General features: G+C 41.9%; 1 protein-coding gene across 2 annotated transcripts; it reads left to right on the top strand.

Moving 5' to 3' along the window:
* The first annotated feature begins 2306 nt into the window (after nt 1-2306).
* Nucleotides 2307-19228, top strand: ZNF713 (zinc finger protein 713). 2 transcript variants are annotated; one of them, XM_006148098.3, is made up of 5 exons: nt 2310-2541; nt 6271-6359; nt 14635-14761; nt 15094-15186; nt 17970-19228. In XM_006148098.3, exons 1-5 carry the CDS (start codon nt 2475-2477, stop codon nt 19013-19015), a joined length of 1422 nt encoding a protein of 473 aa, XP_006148160.1. In that variant the 5' UTR covers nt 2310-2474; the 3' UTR covers nt 19016-19228. The 2 variants fall into 2 exon arrangements, with proteins under 2 accessions (XP_027627489.1, XP_006148160.1); XM_027771688.1 differs by lacking the exon at nt 15094-15186 and having other exon boundaries at nt 2307-2541.

Here is a 19228-nt window from a genome sequence, read left to right as displayed (position 1 = left end):
CAAAATACTACATGATTTCATTGGTCTATAGTGTTAATGTATGGAATCTAAAAACAGCAACTTAGAGAAATAGAGAGGAAAATGGTGGTAAGCAGAGGCTCAGGGTGTGGGAGGTTGGGAAGATGCTGATGAAAGGATACACAATTTCAGTTAGGAAGAATAAGCTTTAGTGACCTTTTGCATAGAATAGTGATTATAATAAATAATAATGTATTACATATTTCAAAATTGCTCAGAGAGTAGATTTTAAATGATTTCACTGCAGGGACCAGTAGTCAGCATAATGGCTATGTCGCTGGACTCCCACATAGTTGACCGCAGTTCGAGTCCCGGACCCGGTGGCTTAAACTCACGCCGGGGGCGTGTGCATGCATGCCCAAGATCCTGAGAGGAGAATGGAGGAGAAGGGATTGTGGCGTGGCCATCCTCCCTGGGGGATGATTTCTTGCTTTCTGTCTCTCTGTTTCTCTGGTGAGCATACACACCCTATAGCAAAATCTCTCTCAAAAGAAAATAATAATAATGATGACAAATGGAATTAAATAAATGAATAAATAATTCTTTTTTTAAAAAAAAGAAGTGCTGAGAGAGTGGTGTGCCCAGAAAGGATATGCCCACCTCACCCCATTCCTTATCCTATACACCTCTATTATTTGGCTGTTCTTGATTAAATGAGCACAGTTGCTTTCATCTTTATTTAGCAGATTACATATTATAATCTCACTGTAGCCACAGTATAGCTCTTGTTAACCAAGACCAAACCATTTATATTATCTACTAACACATGCCATTGCAGTTTTTCTGTATCAACTAAGGTGACAGTTAAGGGTATCAGCAGCCAGGACCAGCAGGCGTTGTGGTGGTTAAGGTGCTGGACTCCCACATGGCCAATCACAGTTCAAGTCCTGGACCTGGTGGCTTGCTTTCTCACTTTCTCTCTCTCTCTTGCTCGCTCTCTAGTGAGCACATGTTCCCTATAGTGAATTTTTAAATAATAAATAAAATTAAATAATTTTAAGAGTATAAGCAGACAAAAAGGAGTTGGAAACTTGTATTGTTTTAGTTTTTTATTGTTGAAATACTTATATTGTATATTTGTGGTAACTGTAGTACAAAATGTACTAAGACTATATGTATAGGGACCAATAGGTGTCATGGTGGTTAAGGCGCTGGACACTCTCACATGGTTGACTATGGTTTGAGTCCCATACTTGGTGGCTTGCTTTCTCACTTTCCCTCCCTCTCTCCCTCTCTCAAATTAAAATATATAAATGAATAAATAAAATAAAATAATTCTTTTAAAAAAGACTATATGTATAATAGACCCTTTAAATCATTGAGTATATAAGAACTGAGGCATTTATTAGACAAAGTAATGTTACTCATGGTTAGTTGCTCATGCATTGTGACACAGTGTTGCAGTTTACTTCATTACCTTGCTATTTGGTACATACTTGTGTTGCACTGTCACTCTATTATAATGACAAAGTTTCATCTTACTGCACAATCAAAATGCCATTGATAGGCATGAACTCTAGAGGCTAGGCCCAAACAGGGAGGTAGCGCTCAGTACTGTGACCTGTAACTTCTCAGCTTTTGCCTATTAAGTATGTATGATGCCACCAATTTTTTAAAAAGTGTATTCAAGTATTTATTCCATGAGAGAGAGGTGCAGGTCCGGATTGACACTTCCAGTCGGTTCCTCATACAGCATTCCACTCCCAGTCTCAGCCAGCCTGGGTCACAGCCACTTCCGTAAACACCTGGCACACTCACTGGGGCCCTAGGATATGAACCCAGGACCTTTTGCATGGAGGTACAGTTGTGTTGCCTCTGTATATCTGGCCCTGTCAAATATTTGTAAATCTTAAAAAAAAGCGTGTCAGATTTTTGAAAGACATTTTAAGGAACTATTAGAGGGGCCGGCAGGTGGCATGGTGGTTAAGGACACTGGACACTCACATGGCCGACTATGGTTCAAGGCCCGAACCTGGTGGCTTGCCTTCTCACTTTCTCCCTTTCTCTCTCACTCTGTCCCTCTGTGGTCAAATTAAAATAAATAAATAAATGAATAAAGATCAATAAAATAATTTTTTAAAAAAGGAACTATTAGAGATTAGAGGAGACTCAGAAAAAAAGTAACAGCTAAGTGTAATGTGAGATTCTGGATCAGAGAAAAACAGTAGTGGAAAAACTAGTGAAATGTAAATAATTCAAGGTAATAGAATTGTACCAATGTTAATTTCCTGGTTTTGGTCATGGTCATGTAAAATATTAACCTTAGGGCAAGCAGGCAAATGGTATACAGGAACGCTGTATTTCTTTCTCACTTTCCTATAAGTCTAAAATTGATTTGAAATAAAAAGTTAAAGCATTTTTTTAAATAGGAAAGCAAATACCAGATCCCTTTTATTCATTTAGCAAGTACTTGTCGAGTATATGCTATATGCCAGTCACTGGGCATTGAAATTGGAATGGTAAACAAGACAGAGCCGGTTCCTGCCTTCGTGGAGATGAACACTATCATGGTGAGGTGTAAAGGTGGGTTACTGGGCAAATCATTGCAGTGATAAAGTGTTTCCTGAGGGGCCAGCAGGTGGCGCAGTGGTTTGGAGGAGAAGGACCATGGAGAGGAGAGGAAAATGTGGTGGCTATCCTCCCTAGAGTGTGATTTCTCATTTTTCCTCTCTCTCCCCCTCTTTGTCTGTCCCTCTCTGGTGAGTGCACGTGGCCTATAGCCAAAAAAAAAAAAAAAAAGTATTACCTGAGAAAGGAGGTGTGAAGGACCTCACTGGGTGTGTGTTGCCAACAATCTCCCCTGATGTAACTCAAGAACTAAAAAAAGGGAAGGTGTCGTCACATGGATCCTGAACTTCAGCTGTGAAATATTGCTTTCAGGGACTTAAAATGAAGATTTTCTGCTGAGACTTCCCCCTCCACACTCATTTCTAGTGGGTAGTGCTCCTTGTCTCCTCTTCATTTCTCTCTCTGTCTCACTGTCTTTTAATTGTTTTTTTATTTAAAAAAAATTTTTGAGAGGTTTTTGCTTTAGGGCGCATACACTCACCAGAAAGACAGAGACCGCAAGTGAGAAATCACCCCCCAGGGAGGATGGCCACGCCGCAATCCCCTCTCTTCCATTCTCCTCTTGGGATCTTAGGCATGCATGCACACACGCCCAGCGTGAGTTTAAGCCACCAGATCCGGGACTCAAACCGCAGGCAATTACATTACATGGGAGTCCAGTGACATAGCCATTACATTAACTGCTGGTCCCTAATTTTAATTTTTTTTTAAGGTAAAGTATTCTCTGCTTTTTTTTTTTTTTTTTTTTTTGGGGGTTTTTTTTTTGGGGCGGTTGCACTCCCCCAACAACACAGAAAGCGAGAAATCACCCCCCAGAGGGGATGATCACACAGCAATCCCTTCTTCTCCATTCTCCTCTCGGGATCTTGGGCACGCACACACACGTGCCCGGCGTGAGTTTTAAGCCACCGGGTCCAGGACGCGAACCGCGGTCAACTATGTGGGAGTCCAGCGACATAGCCATTACGCTAGCTGCTGGTTCCCAAGTATTCTCTGCTTTTTGTAATGTGTGAATTTTGAGAAATTCTCAAAGTATTTATTGGCTATTTTAAAGAATGCCACTGAGGCCAGCTAGTGGCATGGTTAAGGTTGCTGCATCCCACATGGCCAAATATGTGGTTCAAATCCTGGGCCCAGCAGCTTGAAAAACAAGCTGGGTGTATATGTGTGCACGCCCAAGGTCCCAAGAGGAGCATGGAGGAGAAGGGAGATTGCAGCATCCCTTGGGGGTGTTAATTCTCACTTTCCCTCTATCTCCGTGTTTCTGTCCAGTGAGTGCACACACGCTATAGCAAAAACTAAAAATAAAAATAAAAAGATAAAGAGTGCCATACTTTACTTTGCTCTATCTTTATGAATAAGTAGTTTGAGGTCTTTTTAGACTCTGTAGGTCCCTAGTTGACCAAAACTGCTAGATTTTTTCTGTTGATCTTGATATATCTCATTACAAGTATTCAACCTGAAATTGTACCTTACAAGATTCCTGCCAGAAGGCAGTCTTGAATGCCATAGTGAAGTATGTACAAGAATTGTCTTTAAGGAAAAAAAAAGAGAGAGAGAGAGAGAGCAATAGCCATCTCACAGAGCCCCCACATCTCAGCTCTGCAAGAGCCAGACAAGATTCTGAGAGTGGCTGCCTCTGGCAATGAAATATCATTCTTGTGAATATCCCATTGGCTTCTGAGGCTGTCGTCAGACTTCCAGCACCTTTAATACGTGGGACTGGCTGCTCTACATGTGGCACTGGAGAATCACCTCTCAGAGACTGACAAAGACACTGATGCTCCTAGTATTGGTGCATCTCCTGACTGTCACACTAGAAAGAGAGCAAAGGGGGAGTTGGTGCTGCAGGTGGCATGGTGGTTAAGGCACTAGATTCCCATGTGGCCAAGTGTAGTTCGAGTCCCAGACCTGGCAGTTCGCTTTCTCGCTCGCTCTCTCTCTCTCTCTCTCGTGAGCATGTGTGCCCTATAGCAAATTTTAAAAAGAATAATATTAGGACCAGCAGATGACATAATGATTACATCACTGGAGTCCCAAGTTGTCAACTATGGTTTGAGTCCCAGACCCAGCTGCTTAAAGATACTCACACTGGGTGCATGTACATGTGTGCCCAAACTCCTGAAAGGACAATAGAGGAGGGACTGCGGCATGGTCATCTCCCTGGGGGCTGATTTCTCACTTTCTGTCTCTATGTCTCTCCAGCAAGTACATGTACCCTATAGCAAAATCTCTCTAAATTTCTTTTGAAATTAAAACAATAATAATAATATTAAATAAAATGTTTAAGAAAAAAAAGAAAGAGAACAAAGCTTTGGTGAACTGCGAAAAGCTGTAGTAATCCTGGTGGAGGACTGAATCCAGATACTCAAAAAGGAGGTGAACATTCTGAAAAGTAAGAAGAATGAAATCTTTGTATATTCAAAGGATCACCTTAGAGTAGAGCAGAGAGGCAGATCTCTGGAGTTTCAGTTTGGGCTGAATGTATCCTGTATGGGGATAAAGAATAAGAGGCCGTGGGAACCAGCAGTTAGTGTAATGGCTATGTCGCTGGACTCCCCCGTAGTCGACCGCGGTTCATGTCCCAGACCCAGTGGCTTAAAACTCACGCCGGGCGCGTGTGCATGCGTGCCCAAGATCCCGAGAGGAGAATGGAGGAGAAGGGATTGCGGTGTGACCATCCCCCCTGGGGGGTGATTTCTCGCTTTCTGTCTCTATGTCTCTCTCTCTCTGTCTGGGGAGCGCACACGCCCTACAGTGAAAAATCTCTCCAAAAAAAAAAAGAATAAGAGGCCGTCAACATATATTCTCTGCATCACCTCTGCTCAGTAGTTCTCATCTGCACTTAGAATCACGTGGAGGCTCTACAATTTAAAATGCTGTCCTCCCCAGACCAAGTAAATATAAATTTCTGGGAGTGGGAATAAAACATTGGTGTCTCTGGGACTAGCCAGAGGCATGGTGGTCAACTCCGTGGTTTGAGTTCTAGACATAGAAACTTGAAAAACACTCTGATGTGTGTGTGCATGTGCCCAAATTCTCCAAGAGGAGAATGGAGGAGAAGGGACTGCAGCATGGCCATCCTCCTTAGAGGGCGCTTTCCCACTCTGTCTCTCTCTCACTTCCTGTCTTTGTCCAGTGAGTACATGTGCCTTGTAGAAAAATTTAAAAAAAAAAAAAAAGGATCTTTTCTAATTTCACCAAATCTGTAGCCAGGGCTAAAAACCACTGAGCTCTCTTAAGCTTCCCAGGTGCTATAGCAAGTGGAAAGGTACACAGAGAAGAGGAAGTCCTGCACTGAATTCCCCAGTGTAGTAGAGCAGAGCTGTCACAGTCGAGGTGTCCAGCCGTTAGGCTTCCGTCTTTGAGGGCTTCTCTGTAAGCTATCTGCCATACCAACATAAAGCAAAAGCACCATGATTTAAGTTTAGCCGTGGGGCCAGCAGGTGACTTGGCGGTTAAGCTGCTAGACTCCCACATGGCCTACCAGTTTGAGTCCTGGGCCTGGTGGCTTGCTTTTGCATTTTCCCTGTCTCTCTCCCTCTGGTTTAATTAAAGAATATGATGATGGTGAAAAATAAATAAATAAATTAATACTTCTAAAGAAAGGATTATAATAAATAAATTAATTAATGAAGCCTAATGTCATACATTAACAAGATGCTTCCGTTCTCTTCTTCCCAGTTATGCCTTCTCAGAATGCTGCGCTTTCTCAGGAGGGGCACGTGGAGGAGAGAGAAAGGAAGAATGGATCACAGAGAGTCAGGTCTCCAGTAAGTTCAGTTTTCTTCTCTGAAATGTATCATTCTCAGAATGTGGGCACTTTTACTTTTCAGTTTACAGAAGGGCTGAGTCCCCAAAACCTAGAATCCTGGAAACTCTTGTGACAGATGGATGATATAATGCTTCTCATTAACTTTATCTAGATCTTTATAACTCTTTTCTCCTTCCAGCATTTTCACCAGATTCAGTTTCATGGACTCGCTTGTGTGCTAAATTTTTTTTTTAATATTTTATTTAACTTTATTTATTTATTTATAATTTGACCAGAGAGGGACAGAGAGAGAGAGAGAATGTGAGAAAGCAAGCTACCAGGTTCAGGATTTGAACCATGTTTGGCTATGTGGGAATCCAGTGCCATTAACCACCATGCCACATGCTGATTTTAATTTATCAGGGGTCATGTTTACTCATCGAAAGAAGAAAAGCAAGCCACAGGTCCAGGACTCGAACTGTGCTCGGCCATGTGGGAGTCCAGCACCCTTAACCACTACATCACCTGCTGGCCTCATGTGCTAAATGTTTGAAGAAACAAAATACTTTATTTTGTAGACTATTTTTTAATCACTGTTTACTTAAAGTTGCTCACCAGCAAATGGTGTGGTGGTTAAGGTGCTGGACTCTCACATGGCTGATAGCTGTTCAGAGTGCCAGACCTGAAGACTTGCTTTCTCACTTTCCATCTCTCTCTCTCTGGTGAACATGCATGCCCTACAGCAAAATAAGTAATAATTATTAATTAGTTAAACAATTATTTTTTGAAAATGTAGCTCACTAGAATTTATTGATTTATTTAGGTAAAGGTTTTTGCCTTAGGGTGCATGTGCTCACTAGAGAGAGAGAGAGACAGAGTCAGTGAGAGGAAAAGAAAGAAACCAACCCCCAGGTAGATGGCCATGCCACAATCTCCCTTCTCCACCCTCCCGGGATCTTAGGTATGCACACACACGTACCCAGCATGAGTTTCAAGCCACTGGATCCCAGACTCAAACTGCGATCGGCCATGTGGGAGTCCAGCAACGTAACCACTATGCCATCTTATGATCCCTAGCTCACTAGAATTTAAATAATGCTTGGGACCAGCAGTTAGCGTAATGGCTATGTCGCTGGACTCCCACATAGTCGACCACGGTTCATGTCCTGGACCCGGTGACTTAAAACTCACTCTGGGCGCGTGTGCGTGCATGCCCAAGATCCCGAGAGGAGAATGGAGGAGAAGGGATTGCGGCATGGCAATCCCCCCGGGGGGTGATTTCTCGCTTTCTGTCTCTCTGTCTCTCTCTGTCTGGCGAGCACACGCGCCCTATAGCGAAAACCTCTCAAAAAAAAAAAATAATAATGCTTGACATTCTCTGTAAACACTGGGAATGATACCCAGGTCACTGTGACTGCTTAGAGCTAATTAGATTATTAAATATGCCTTAGGATATCTGCTACCACAAGTTATTGTTTATCGGTAGCCTATTTTATCTCTTCCAAACTTGTTTAAGCTTGTTATAATTCTATAATTTGATTATGTTTTATGTAAGTTTATGAAATATGAATGTGATAGGGAGTTATTTCTGTGAAAAGTAGTTGAATGCTTTGGAAAGACTTGATAAATGCCAGTTACTTTTTCAAAAATTGCTAACCAATTATGTTTGAGCAAAAAATATGAAGAAGTCATTAAAATCTCAGGGGATTCAAATGATATGGTATTTTCCAAGGTATCATTTGCTTATGCCACTTCAATGATGCAGAGGCTTATGCATGAGTGCACAGGCACCCAGTTATTAAAATCACTCTCATGAAAAAGACTTAGTTTCAAAGTCAAAAGATGAGAGAATAAATATACATTTATATGTTTTAAAATAAAATGTTTACAGTATCTTTTATGATCTCTAATTTAACCAGATTTTTTGTTTGTCACATCAGATACCAGTCTCAATTGCTCCAGACAGGAGGACTATTATTCTTCCAATTATATAAGATAATCATTATCTTTAGGTAGCCAGTACACTCATTGGAGGGTTTTTGTTTGTTTGCTTTTAGTTTTTTAAGGTATGTGCACTCAGTGGAAACAGAGACAGACAGAGTGAGGGAAAGTGAGAAATCACCCACTGGTGGAGGATGGCTATGCCACAGTCCCTTTTCCCCCATTCTGTCAGGATTTTGGGCATGCGCAAACACACACACACATACACACACACACACAAACACGCTGCCCAAAATGTTTTTTCAAGCTGCCAGGTCCAGGACTCAAACTTCGAAGTTGACCATGTGGGATCCAGCCACTTTAATCACCACACCACTGGCTGTCCCAGAGGTGATTATTTTAAAGCCCACTTTACCCAAGTAATATTCAAAAACATATAATGTTGGATGCGGCTATGAATGCAAAAGACAGAAATACAATAGGTGCTTAGAGAAAGAGAAATCTCATTGAGTTTGGGAGAGGGAGGGCTTTATGAACAAAGGAGAGTTGTAACATGTGCTGATAACAGCAGACAGGATTCAGAGATTAAAGAGGACTGGTGGCCATTTCAGACAGGAAATAAGCCCTGAACAAGAGCAAGGACAATAAGAGACTGTCATGTGGAGCCTGTGACTCGTGGAAGCAAAGCTATGTGACTTTCAAGGCAGATGATACAAGGCAGTAAGACTTCTATGTCAATCTCTTGGGATGCTCACTTGAAACCCAGTCACCTTGCCATGAAGAAACCCAGAGAGAATTTCACAGGAAAGGAACCAAGGCCCACAGCCCTAGCTGAGCTTTCAGCTAAAAGCCAGCAGCAACCTGCCAACCAAGTGAGCAAACCAGCTTGAAAGTGGATCCTCTATTCCCCAGTCAGGCCTTTCCAGATGCAGCCATATAAATCAGGAAGCAAGCTGTCCACACTAAGTCCCATAGTGCAGATTTGTGAGCAAAAGAATTGATAGTTGCTGGGTTTTTTAAAAAATAATTTTATTTAACTTAATGTGTTTTAATTTGACCAGAGAAGAACAAAGTGAGTGAGAGAGAGAGACATAGAAAGTAAAAAAGCAAGCTGCCAAGTCTAGGACTAGAACTGCAGTCAATAATGTAGGAGTCCAGCATCCTTAACCACCATGCCACCTGCTAGCCCAGATACTTGTTGTTTTCATCCTCAAATTTTGAGGTGGTTTGTTATGCAGCAGTAGGTAACTGTTACAGATTTTGATACCTGTACCAAAACCCTAAACTATATGGCATTCCCTTTGGGATTGAATGATGGGCAGAAGATGGAAAGGAAAGAGCCATTGATTAAGTCATAAAGAGCTTCAAGGAGAATTAGTAGAAACCAAAAGGGTATTTTGTCAGGGCTTAAAGGATAGTAAGGAAAATGTTATTAGAAGCTAGAAGAAAAGGGACCTGCAAAGAAGAAATGTCAGGTGACATTATCCCCTTCACTAACAAGGAAAACAGTGGCTGTACGTAATGAATTTACCTAACTAAGGAGATTTTTCAGATAGAAGATTGAATTGAAAGTGCCAGCTGGCAGCTTCTGGCCACCGAAAGTAAAATGTAAGGAAAAAAAAGATAAACTAAATAAAGAACTATTAAATATAAAGGAGCCAGTATTATATTAAAGGATTTACTGAGTATGAAAATGAAGCTTTCTCATTCACACCTATACTAGCCACAGACAGAAATCACTATGAAGAGCAAATGCAAGGTGGGCTTTGCAACTTTGTTACAACTTCAGAAAGATCTAACACAGTGCCTCCTTAGGACCTATCCTCTGTTAAACACATGGCTTCTAAAAATTTGTACTGAAGTTTAACATAGCAGTCTCACGGGGAACCCAAAGGAGAGAAGGGCTTATCTCAGAGTATTGTGGGTGTAGCTTTTATGTAGGGTACTTGGATTATAATTGGTAAATTTAAAAAACAATTTTATTAGCTTAAAATGAACAGGCAAATGGTCTACAATGCTGTAAGGCATATGGAAGGAAGATCAGGGTTTGGTTCCCAGGCCACCTGCACATGACAGGCATATGCATGAATGTGCCAGTGATCCTGTCAGGCAGATGTGTGTCAGCTGTCTGGGAGAGGCTGGGAGTGTCACAGCATGAGACCCTGTCAGGAGTACTTGTCTTTCTGACTCTGTCATGAAAGAAATAAATCAACTTTATTTAGAAAAAAGAAAGAAAATGAAAAGAACAGTGACAGTATAAATGAAAAAGGCCTTTGAATCGTCACACTTGAGTGGGCGGGAAGCAGGCTGAGAAAACTACTCAGCTCCAAACAGCTACTTTTTATGGAAAAGGTAAGCTAACTCAGGGCAGAACCGAAAGCCAGGAGAGTGGAGCCAGGAGAGTGGAGCCAGGAGAGTGGAGCCGAGGATCAGAGAACAACTCCTAGCTGCAGGAGTTAAGTAGGCCTGAGTCCTAAGTATGGAACTGGCAGCATGTGCCCAGCTCAGTTCATTCAGAATCACTGTGGCCTGCTGTCTGCTTGAGTGGCAATGTCTCCAGTGGTTGTTCCTGTGCCTTTCCCACAGGGTACATACGTTCCGGGGCAAATAACTGTTTCTTTAGTTCATAGGTGACACAGAGAGAAAGCATTAAAAAAAGATATGATACCTGAAGGATATCAGAAGGATAGGAGAAGGACCAAAAATTGTTTGTGAATAGAAACAAATGGATTAAACTGTATCTCAAGTGATTGATACAATGACACCAAAGAAAGCCAGATGGAACTATCTTTTGAAAGCAAGTATTTGGAGTGAATGCCCTCAGGCTTAAAGCAATATTGAACTCTTTTAGGCTACTTTTATGTAGAGGCAGTAAACCTCTAAAACCAATTTTTTTACATTCTATGACAAATAAGTAAATGCATTATGGATACTGAGAGCCAGGTGTCTCATGGTCACAGAGGGAATTACATATTCGAAGAATGGATAGAATGAATCCTGCTGTGCTAGAGTAGAGTTAGAGGTACCCATGTGAACTCATTGTTTTTAATACAGGAAGCTATATATAGACGTGGATATTGGAACCAGCAGGTGGCATAAGGGTTATGTCTCTGGACTCCCCATAGTCTGGGACCCAGCGGCTTAAAATTCATGCCGGCATGTGTGTGTATGTGCCCAAAATCCTGAGAGGAGAAGGGACTGCAGTGTGGCCATCTGGGGGGTGATTTCTTGCTTTCTTTCTCTCTGGCAAATGCATACACCCTATAGTGAAAATCTCTCTTAAAAAAAAAAAAAAAAAAGAAATGGATATAGAGTTGCAGTTGTACCTATGTGTGTGGTTTTGTGTGTGAGTGCATGTTTATGTGATTAAATATGTATACACACCCCTGTTTTCCAGATCTGATTGCTGAGAGGGCCTAGGAGCAATGACTCTCTCATAGCATTGTATACACCTAGTGCCAGATCTTGATTTTTCAGTGCCATTCTTCATTCAAAGGAATCAGGGATCCTTGGAAGAAAGGCTGATTCCAGGCTTGGAGCAAGGAAAGTACAAGATGAACCTTGAAAGGTCGTCTTTCTTGAGACCAGAAGATGGCATCATGGTTATGTCGCTGGATTCCTATGTAGTTGACCACAGTTCAAGCCCCAGACCTGGTGGCTTAAAACTCACACCAGATGTGTGTGCGGGTGTGTGCCCAAAATCCCAAGAGGAGAGGAGAATGGAGGAGAAAGTATTGCGGTGTAGCCACCCTCCCTGGGGAGTGATTTCTTGCTTTCTGTCTCTCCGTCTCTTTGGCAAGTACACGTTCCCTATAGCAAAAATCTCTCTTAAAACAAAAACAAAAATTTTCTTTCCCAAAAAGTAAAGGAGTACTCAAAGAATGATAGGGAACCTGTCAGCAGCATGGTGGTTGTGGTGGCTAGATCCCCAAAGGCTGACTCCGTGGTTTTAGCTCTAGACCCAGTGGCTTGAAATATATACCAGGTGCATCTGCATGTATGCCCAAAATCCCAGAAGGAGGGAGAAATGGAGAAGGGATTGCAACATGACCATTCCCCATGAAAGGGTGCTTTCTTCCTTTCCCTCTCTCCCTGTCTCTGTCCTTTCTGGCAAGCGCACACACACACCCTCTGACAAATTTAAAAAAGGAGGCCTTTCAAAAAGACATAGAAATCAGTTTGAAGGGGCTTCTGGCTACATCTAAGACAGCCTTAACATTAAATCAGTGATAGTGAAGGATTATAATTTATCAAATAAAACAACCACCCATAAATCCACACTGATAGAAATAAATGAATGAGAAGGAGAACCCCTTCATCAGAGTAGAAAGTCAACTATGAGGGCCAACCTATAGTACAGTGTGGTTAAAAGCTATGTGGAGAGAATCAGATCCCATTTGGGTGACTGTGGTTAGAATCCTGGCCCTGGCAGTGTGAAAACCAGGCCAGATGCATGTGCACATGTGCCCAGGATCCCAATGGAAAAGAGGGATGGAGGAAAGGGGAATGCAGGTGACAAAGCCCACTGGGGAAGAGCTATCTCTCTCTCATGCATGTGCTATTTGGCATTAGGAAAAAAAAAAGGCAACTAATAATGTGTAAAGAATGATAGAATTAGAAAACTACCATTTGGCAGCCATAATAATGATTAATTCAGGCAGGAAGTATTAGTGGATGGGGCTCAGCTATGGGTGTGCAGCCATAGTGCAATGCTGTGCAATACTGGAAGCCATATGACCATCAGGATTCAGTTCCCAAGGGTGATGGCCATGCCACAATCCCTTCTCCTCCCTTCTCCTCTTGGGATTTTGGGCATGCACCCACATGTGCCCAGCATGATTTTCAAGCCACCAGGTTCAGAGCTAGAATTGTGGTCAGCCATGTGGGGTCCAGCTCTTTAACCAACATACCACCTGCTGACCCCATGCCTTATTTCTCTTAACTATTAGAATATCTTCTCTACTGTTCTGTCCAAACCATAAAAAAATCTGTTAAGGATTTACACAAGATGCCAGTTTCAACACATCCTGAATTCGTTTCTAGAATGAATGTCCCATACTATAGTTTTTTAGTTGTTTAGATGAGTGGAACCAGCAGACGGCATAATGGTTAAGTCACTGGACTCCCACATAGTTAACCACAGTTTGAGTCTCAGACCGGGCAGCTTGAAACTCATGCTGGACGTGTGTGCGTGTGTGCCCAAAATCCAGAGAGGAGAATGAAGGAGAAGGGATTGCGGCATGGTCATCCCCCCAGGAGATGATTTCTTGCCTTCTCCCTCTGTCTCTCTGGCAAGCACACATGACCCATAGCGGGGGAGGGGGGGAAGTTTAGATGAGAGTCTTTCCTTTGCAACAAACTATAAAAAACTTATAAGCAAAAATTATGTCATGCACATTCTTACAGGTCTTCAAAGATGATAAATAGGTACTAATTATTGTTTTAAAAAGTTTGACCCAGGCCCAGTGATGGTGGCACATATGCTACTGAGACATTTTGCTTTGCAAGCTGGGACTGCACAGGAGGACCAGGTTTGATTCCTGATCCAAACAATGGCCAGGCGATGCTGTGCACTTGTACTCTTAGCAAAATCAAGAGACTAAGCCAGGAAGACCATGGGCTCCAGGCTGGCCTGGCCAATATAGCAAGACCCTGTCTAAAAAGATCTGGGGCCAGCAGGTGGCATGGTGGTTGGGGATCTGGACTCCCACATAGCCAACTGTGGTTCAGGTCCCAGACCTGGTGACTTGCTTTCTCACTTTCTCTTTCCATCTCTTTCTGGTGAGTGCACATGCCCTGTGGAAAATTAAAAATACTAACAGATACAATTTTTAAAAAGAAGATCTGGGCATAGTGCTGTAAGCCTGTCATTCCAGCTGGAAGGCTGAGGCAGGAAGATCCCAACACGAGACCCTGTCTTTTTTCTTTTTTTTTAAGAGAGATTTTTTGCTATATGGCATGTGCACTCACTGGAGAGACAGAGAGACAGAAAGTAAGAAGTCATCCCCCCGGGGAATGGCCACACTGCAATCCCTCCTCCTCTATTCTCTCAGGATCTTGGTCACACACGCATGCCTGGCATGAGTTTTAAGTCACCAGGTCCGGGACTCAAACCACAGTCAACTACATAGGAGTCCAGCAATGTAACCATTACACCATCTGCTGGTCCTGAGACCCTGTCTTTAAGAAAAAAAAAAAAAAGGAAAGAGTTCGACCTCTCGATTACTCAGTCCTGAAGATTCAGCACAGCAGTGTAGACACCTAACCTTTGTGTAGTGTACACTCTCACCCCTTCCCCGAGGGCCCTTGTAGGAACAGTTGCTGACTAAACCACAATATGCTTGCTGTTTCAGGGATCACTGACATTCCAGGATGTGGCTGTGGATTTCACCAGAGAGGAGTGGGACCAGCTGTACCCGGCTCAGAAGAACCTCTACCGAGACGTAATGCTGGAGAACTATAGAAATCTGGTCGCACTGGGTACGGATGGTGTCCCTGTGAAGTTGGAAACCACTCAAATGGGTTTATTTTCCTAAGCAGTAAAAGCCTCCAGAGCTTTTGTGAATATAGTTTAAGCTAGGACAGAAAAAGTCGATCAGTTTTGAAGACAGAGACCTTAGTTTCCTGCTCTTTCTTCTGATGTGATAGGTCTTGACTTCGCTGAGTGAGATGGGTAGCTTTATTTGTTGCCTCTGAAACCTCCCCTTTCCAAATCCAGGGGCCTTAAAGACTGAAATGTTTGGAAGTGGATTTGAAGTGAGATTTTTGTTCCTAGTATAAACTCCTGAGATATATATCTTTCCTATGAATAGGGCAACAACTTTATAAGCCAGAGGTGATTACTCAATTGGAGCAAGAAGAGCAGTGGACGATAGAGAGAGACAGCCCACTGGACCCTCCTCCAGGTGAGAAGCAAGCATGTGGCCATTTCCTAGTCAGTGAGGGGAAGTAGTCACTTCTGAACCATGCAATGGAGTATGCTCCAAAAATCTTCCCCTCAGATTTAAAGAATACAAAAGCCAGTGAAAAAAATCAGTTCATATTAGATTTTTTATTTTTGCAAAGGCATGAGGCAGATCTATGTATACTCACTTTAGAAAGAATTTTAAATGAAAAACAAAGTCATACAAGCTAAATGTAAACTATTATCCTGTTTTGGCTTAAAAATAAAACTATATATGTATAAATATATGCACATACTTACTTATATATGAGTATTTGTTAGAATCGTCGTCTTTCAGAGTGGAAGGTACCTGCCTACTGAGTAAGTGTGGCAACTGTCCCATGTCTATGAGCATAGGAAACAGCCTCGCGACCTGCTCCCCTCAGCCAGCCAGATCAGGGATATAAAAACAGATCTATTAGGAACCTTTTTTTAGGAAATTGATGAAGAAGTTTCTTAGGTGAGAACTATGTTGTGAATCTTTAACCTCTTTAAGGAAAGATGTAGAAGGAAATATAGCAATGGTTGAGTCAAAATACAGTGATCAGATTCCCTCCAGTTAGCCTATGCTAGTTTCTGACATAATTATCAATGTGACCCTTTTACCATCAAGGGTCCCAATTAAGATAATAATTATATGGCTGCCTAGTTTCAGTGGGACTATTCAGATAGTTTTGATATATTTTCCCTGTGGTTGGAAGACAAAACTAGTGTATGCCCCTCATACAAGAAAGCTAAAACAGGGCCCAGCAGATGATGTAATGGTTATATTGCTGCAACCCACATAGTCAACCGTGGTTCGAGCCCCAGACCCGCTGGCTTGAAACTGACACTGGGCATGTGAGCGTGCATGCCCAAAATCCCGAGAGGAAAATGGAGAGAAGGGATTGTGGCATGACCATCCCCCCTGGGGGGGTGATTGCTCACTTTCTGTCTCCCTGTCTCTCTCTGTCTCTCTGGCAAGCACATGCACCCTATTTCAAAAAATCTCTCTTTAAAAAAAAAAAAAAGTAGGAGAAGAAAGAAAAGAAAAGAAACCCTAAGCAGATTCTCACCCAAGGCCAGCTAATGAATGGCTTTGCTGGGTAAGCCAAGAGAAGCTGACAAGTTAGATCACTTTCCACTACCTGAGTTTGCTGGGGGAAGGTATCATGAATGTTTCTCAAGTGTCAGCCAGTGTGGTCCTGGATCTTGTCAAATACTAGGTCGTCAGGAAAGTCCTAACATGTTTTTCTATGCAAAAATGTGTCATGACTTTCCCAATGACGCAACAGAATCAATGCCTGGAATAAAGATGCATCTACGTAGATCATGGAAATGCACATGGCGTGGGGAGAATTTCTCGAGAATTATAAATGTTCCCCGAAGTGAATCCATCTAAGCCAAGACTATGAAGTCACCCAGCCACACAAAAATTGACCTCACTTAATCTCTCCTCCCTCCACACAGCCCCCACTGAACAACTCTTGTTAGATGGGAACTAAACAAAGGTTAGTAAGTGAGGGAAGAAGTGAGTGGGGAAATAAAGTGGGGAAAGAAGTAAGAGAGTAGAGGCAAGGAAGAGACTAGCAGACAGAGAGTAGAGCAGGGGACATGGTCAACATGAAGAGAACAGAGCAGAGGAAGAGGCAGGCTGAAGGAAGGGACACGAGTCTTTTTGTAACAGACCTGAGGAGGGAAGAGAAATTAATTGGAGTTTTGACTATTACACTAAGTAGATACTGAGCATGTGACTTCATGTAACATTAGGAGTATCCATTGCCTGAGCTTTAAGGGGGAAACTGTGGGCCTGCTCAGATCCGAATACTCCCACTGAATGAAGTTTAAGGAAGTGGTGGGAGGCCAGAATGAATTTTTACTTTTACCTTTATCCATGAGTAATGCTTGTTCAAATATGGCTTATATGTATATTTGTGTAAACATAGGAAAAATCCGGCAAGATAGCCTTTCTAGCTATTAACAATGATCATTTCTATTAACAATATTATTTCTAGAGGGTAGCATCTCCACAGTATTTGAATGTGACTATAAATACTAGTTTTATCATTTTAAATAAAAGATTAAAAATAGAAAGAAGTACTTTTTGAATAAACAAATAGGTGTGATTAAAACAGAGTAATCTACAGATGAGTTTTCCTAGGGCCTGAACTCAGACCTTCCTTGTCTAAGTTGTTGTTCCTCTCTGAACACAGACTTTTCTCTGATAGTTCTTGTCCTGTCCATCTCCTTTCAACCATGGATACTCCTGAGTGATCTCTCTTTTTTTAAAAATGATTATCATAGATGTTTTACAATTTTCCTCTGTTTAGGCAGCCTGTGGTGTGTTGGTTAAGGCAGTTAAGGCAACTGGATTGTACCTGGCCCACGGTGTGATTTAAGACCTGGACCCAGTGGCTTAAAAAACACTCCAGGCATGTGCGTGTGCAAGCTCAAAATCTCAAGAGGAGAAATGGAGAAGGGATTGTGATGTGGCCATCACCCTGGGGGTTGCTTTTTAACTTTCTCTTTTTCTGCAAAGTGCATGTGCCCTATAGCAAAAAGTAACAACTTTCCCCTGTTCACTGTTGGTCAACACCCTTATATATTCTTTCCCTTTGTTACATGGCCATATTTAAAAACTTTTCAGTATCACATATGCCTTGTACACATTACCCTGAGTTTCATTTAGTAGTTTATTATGCAACAATTTCTTTTTCAAAGTTAAAACATATTGGAAAGTTTTTATATGTTCTGAATTTCTTTTAGATGGAGAGAACAGACCTGAAATCACAAAGTCAACTCCAAACCAGAATATTTCCATTGAAAATCAAACCCATGACATGATAATGGCAAGAATAACAGGAGACAGTTTCTGGTACTCCATCTTGGGAGGTATCTGGGACTTTGACTACCAATTAGAGTTTAACCAAGAAAACCAGCAGACTCATGTGGGACAAGTGTCTTTCCTCCACAAAAAGATCACACAAGAGAGAAGCCTTGACCGTAATAAGTTTGTAGAAAACTGTAATCTGAACTCAAACCTTATTCTGCATCAGAGAATTCCTTCTATTAAAATACCCTTTAATTCTGTCACACAAGCAAATAGCAACAGACATAATTCAGGCTTGATTTACTATCAGGGAAACTATGTAAGGGAGAACCCCTATGAATATAGTGAGTGTGGAAAAATCTTCAATCAACATATTCTTCTTACTAGTCATATTCCTACCCGAGAGAAACCCAGTGACTATGGAAAGGCCTTTAGCCACAACTCATCTCTTACCCCATCCCAGATAGTCCTTACAGGAGAGAAGCCCTATAAGTGTGATGAATGTGGCAAAAGATTCAGCCAGAGGATCCATCTTATTCAGCATCAGAGAATTCACACAGGAGAAAAACCTTTTATATGCAATGACTGTGGGAAAGCCTTCCGTCAACATTCATCCTTCACTCAACATCTGAGGATTCATACCGGAGAGAAGCCCTACAAGTGCAATCAATGTGGAAAAGCCTTTAGCCGCATCACGTCCCTTACTGAACATCACAGACTTCATACTGGAGAGAAACCTTACGAGTGCAGTTTCTGTGGCAAAGCCTTCAGCCAGAGGACCCATCTAAATCAGCATGAAAGAACTCATACGGGAGAGAAGCCCTATAAATGTACCGAATGTGGGAAAGCCTTTAGTCAGAGTGCACACCTTAATCAACACAGGAAGATCCATACTCGGGAGAAGGCGTGTGACTACAAATGTGAGAAAACCTTAAGCTACAGCTCTTCACTGACTCAGCAGCATATGAACTTAGAAATGTAGGACATTTTTGGGGGTCACACCTTTTCATTTTATTCAATATCGAGTTAATTCATAGTGAAGAGAAAGCTTATAAATAAACTTAATGCATAGAAACCAAATAAGCTTAGACCTTAAACTAGTAGCATATTATATCCCTAGGAGGGGCTATAATAGTGAAAAATATTTATTTTATTTTAGTTTTGTTTGGTTTTGTTTTTTAGTTTTTTGCCAGAG

The sequence above is a fragment of the Tupaia chinensis genome, unplaced genomic scaffold, assembly GCF_000334495.1.
Source record: "Tupaia chinensis unplaced genomic scaffold, TupChi_1.0 Scaffold000231_1, whole genome shotgun sequence".
NCBI lineage: Eukaryota > Metazoa > Chordata > Mammalia > Scandentia > Tupaiidae > Tupaia > Tupaia belangeri.
Note: the sequence above shows the minus strand (reverse complement) of the source record. Positions and strands in the feature narration are given on the sequence as shown.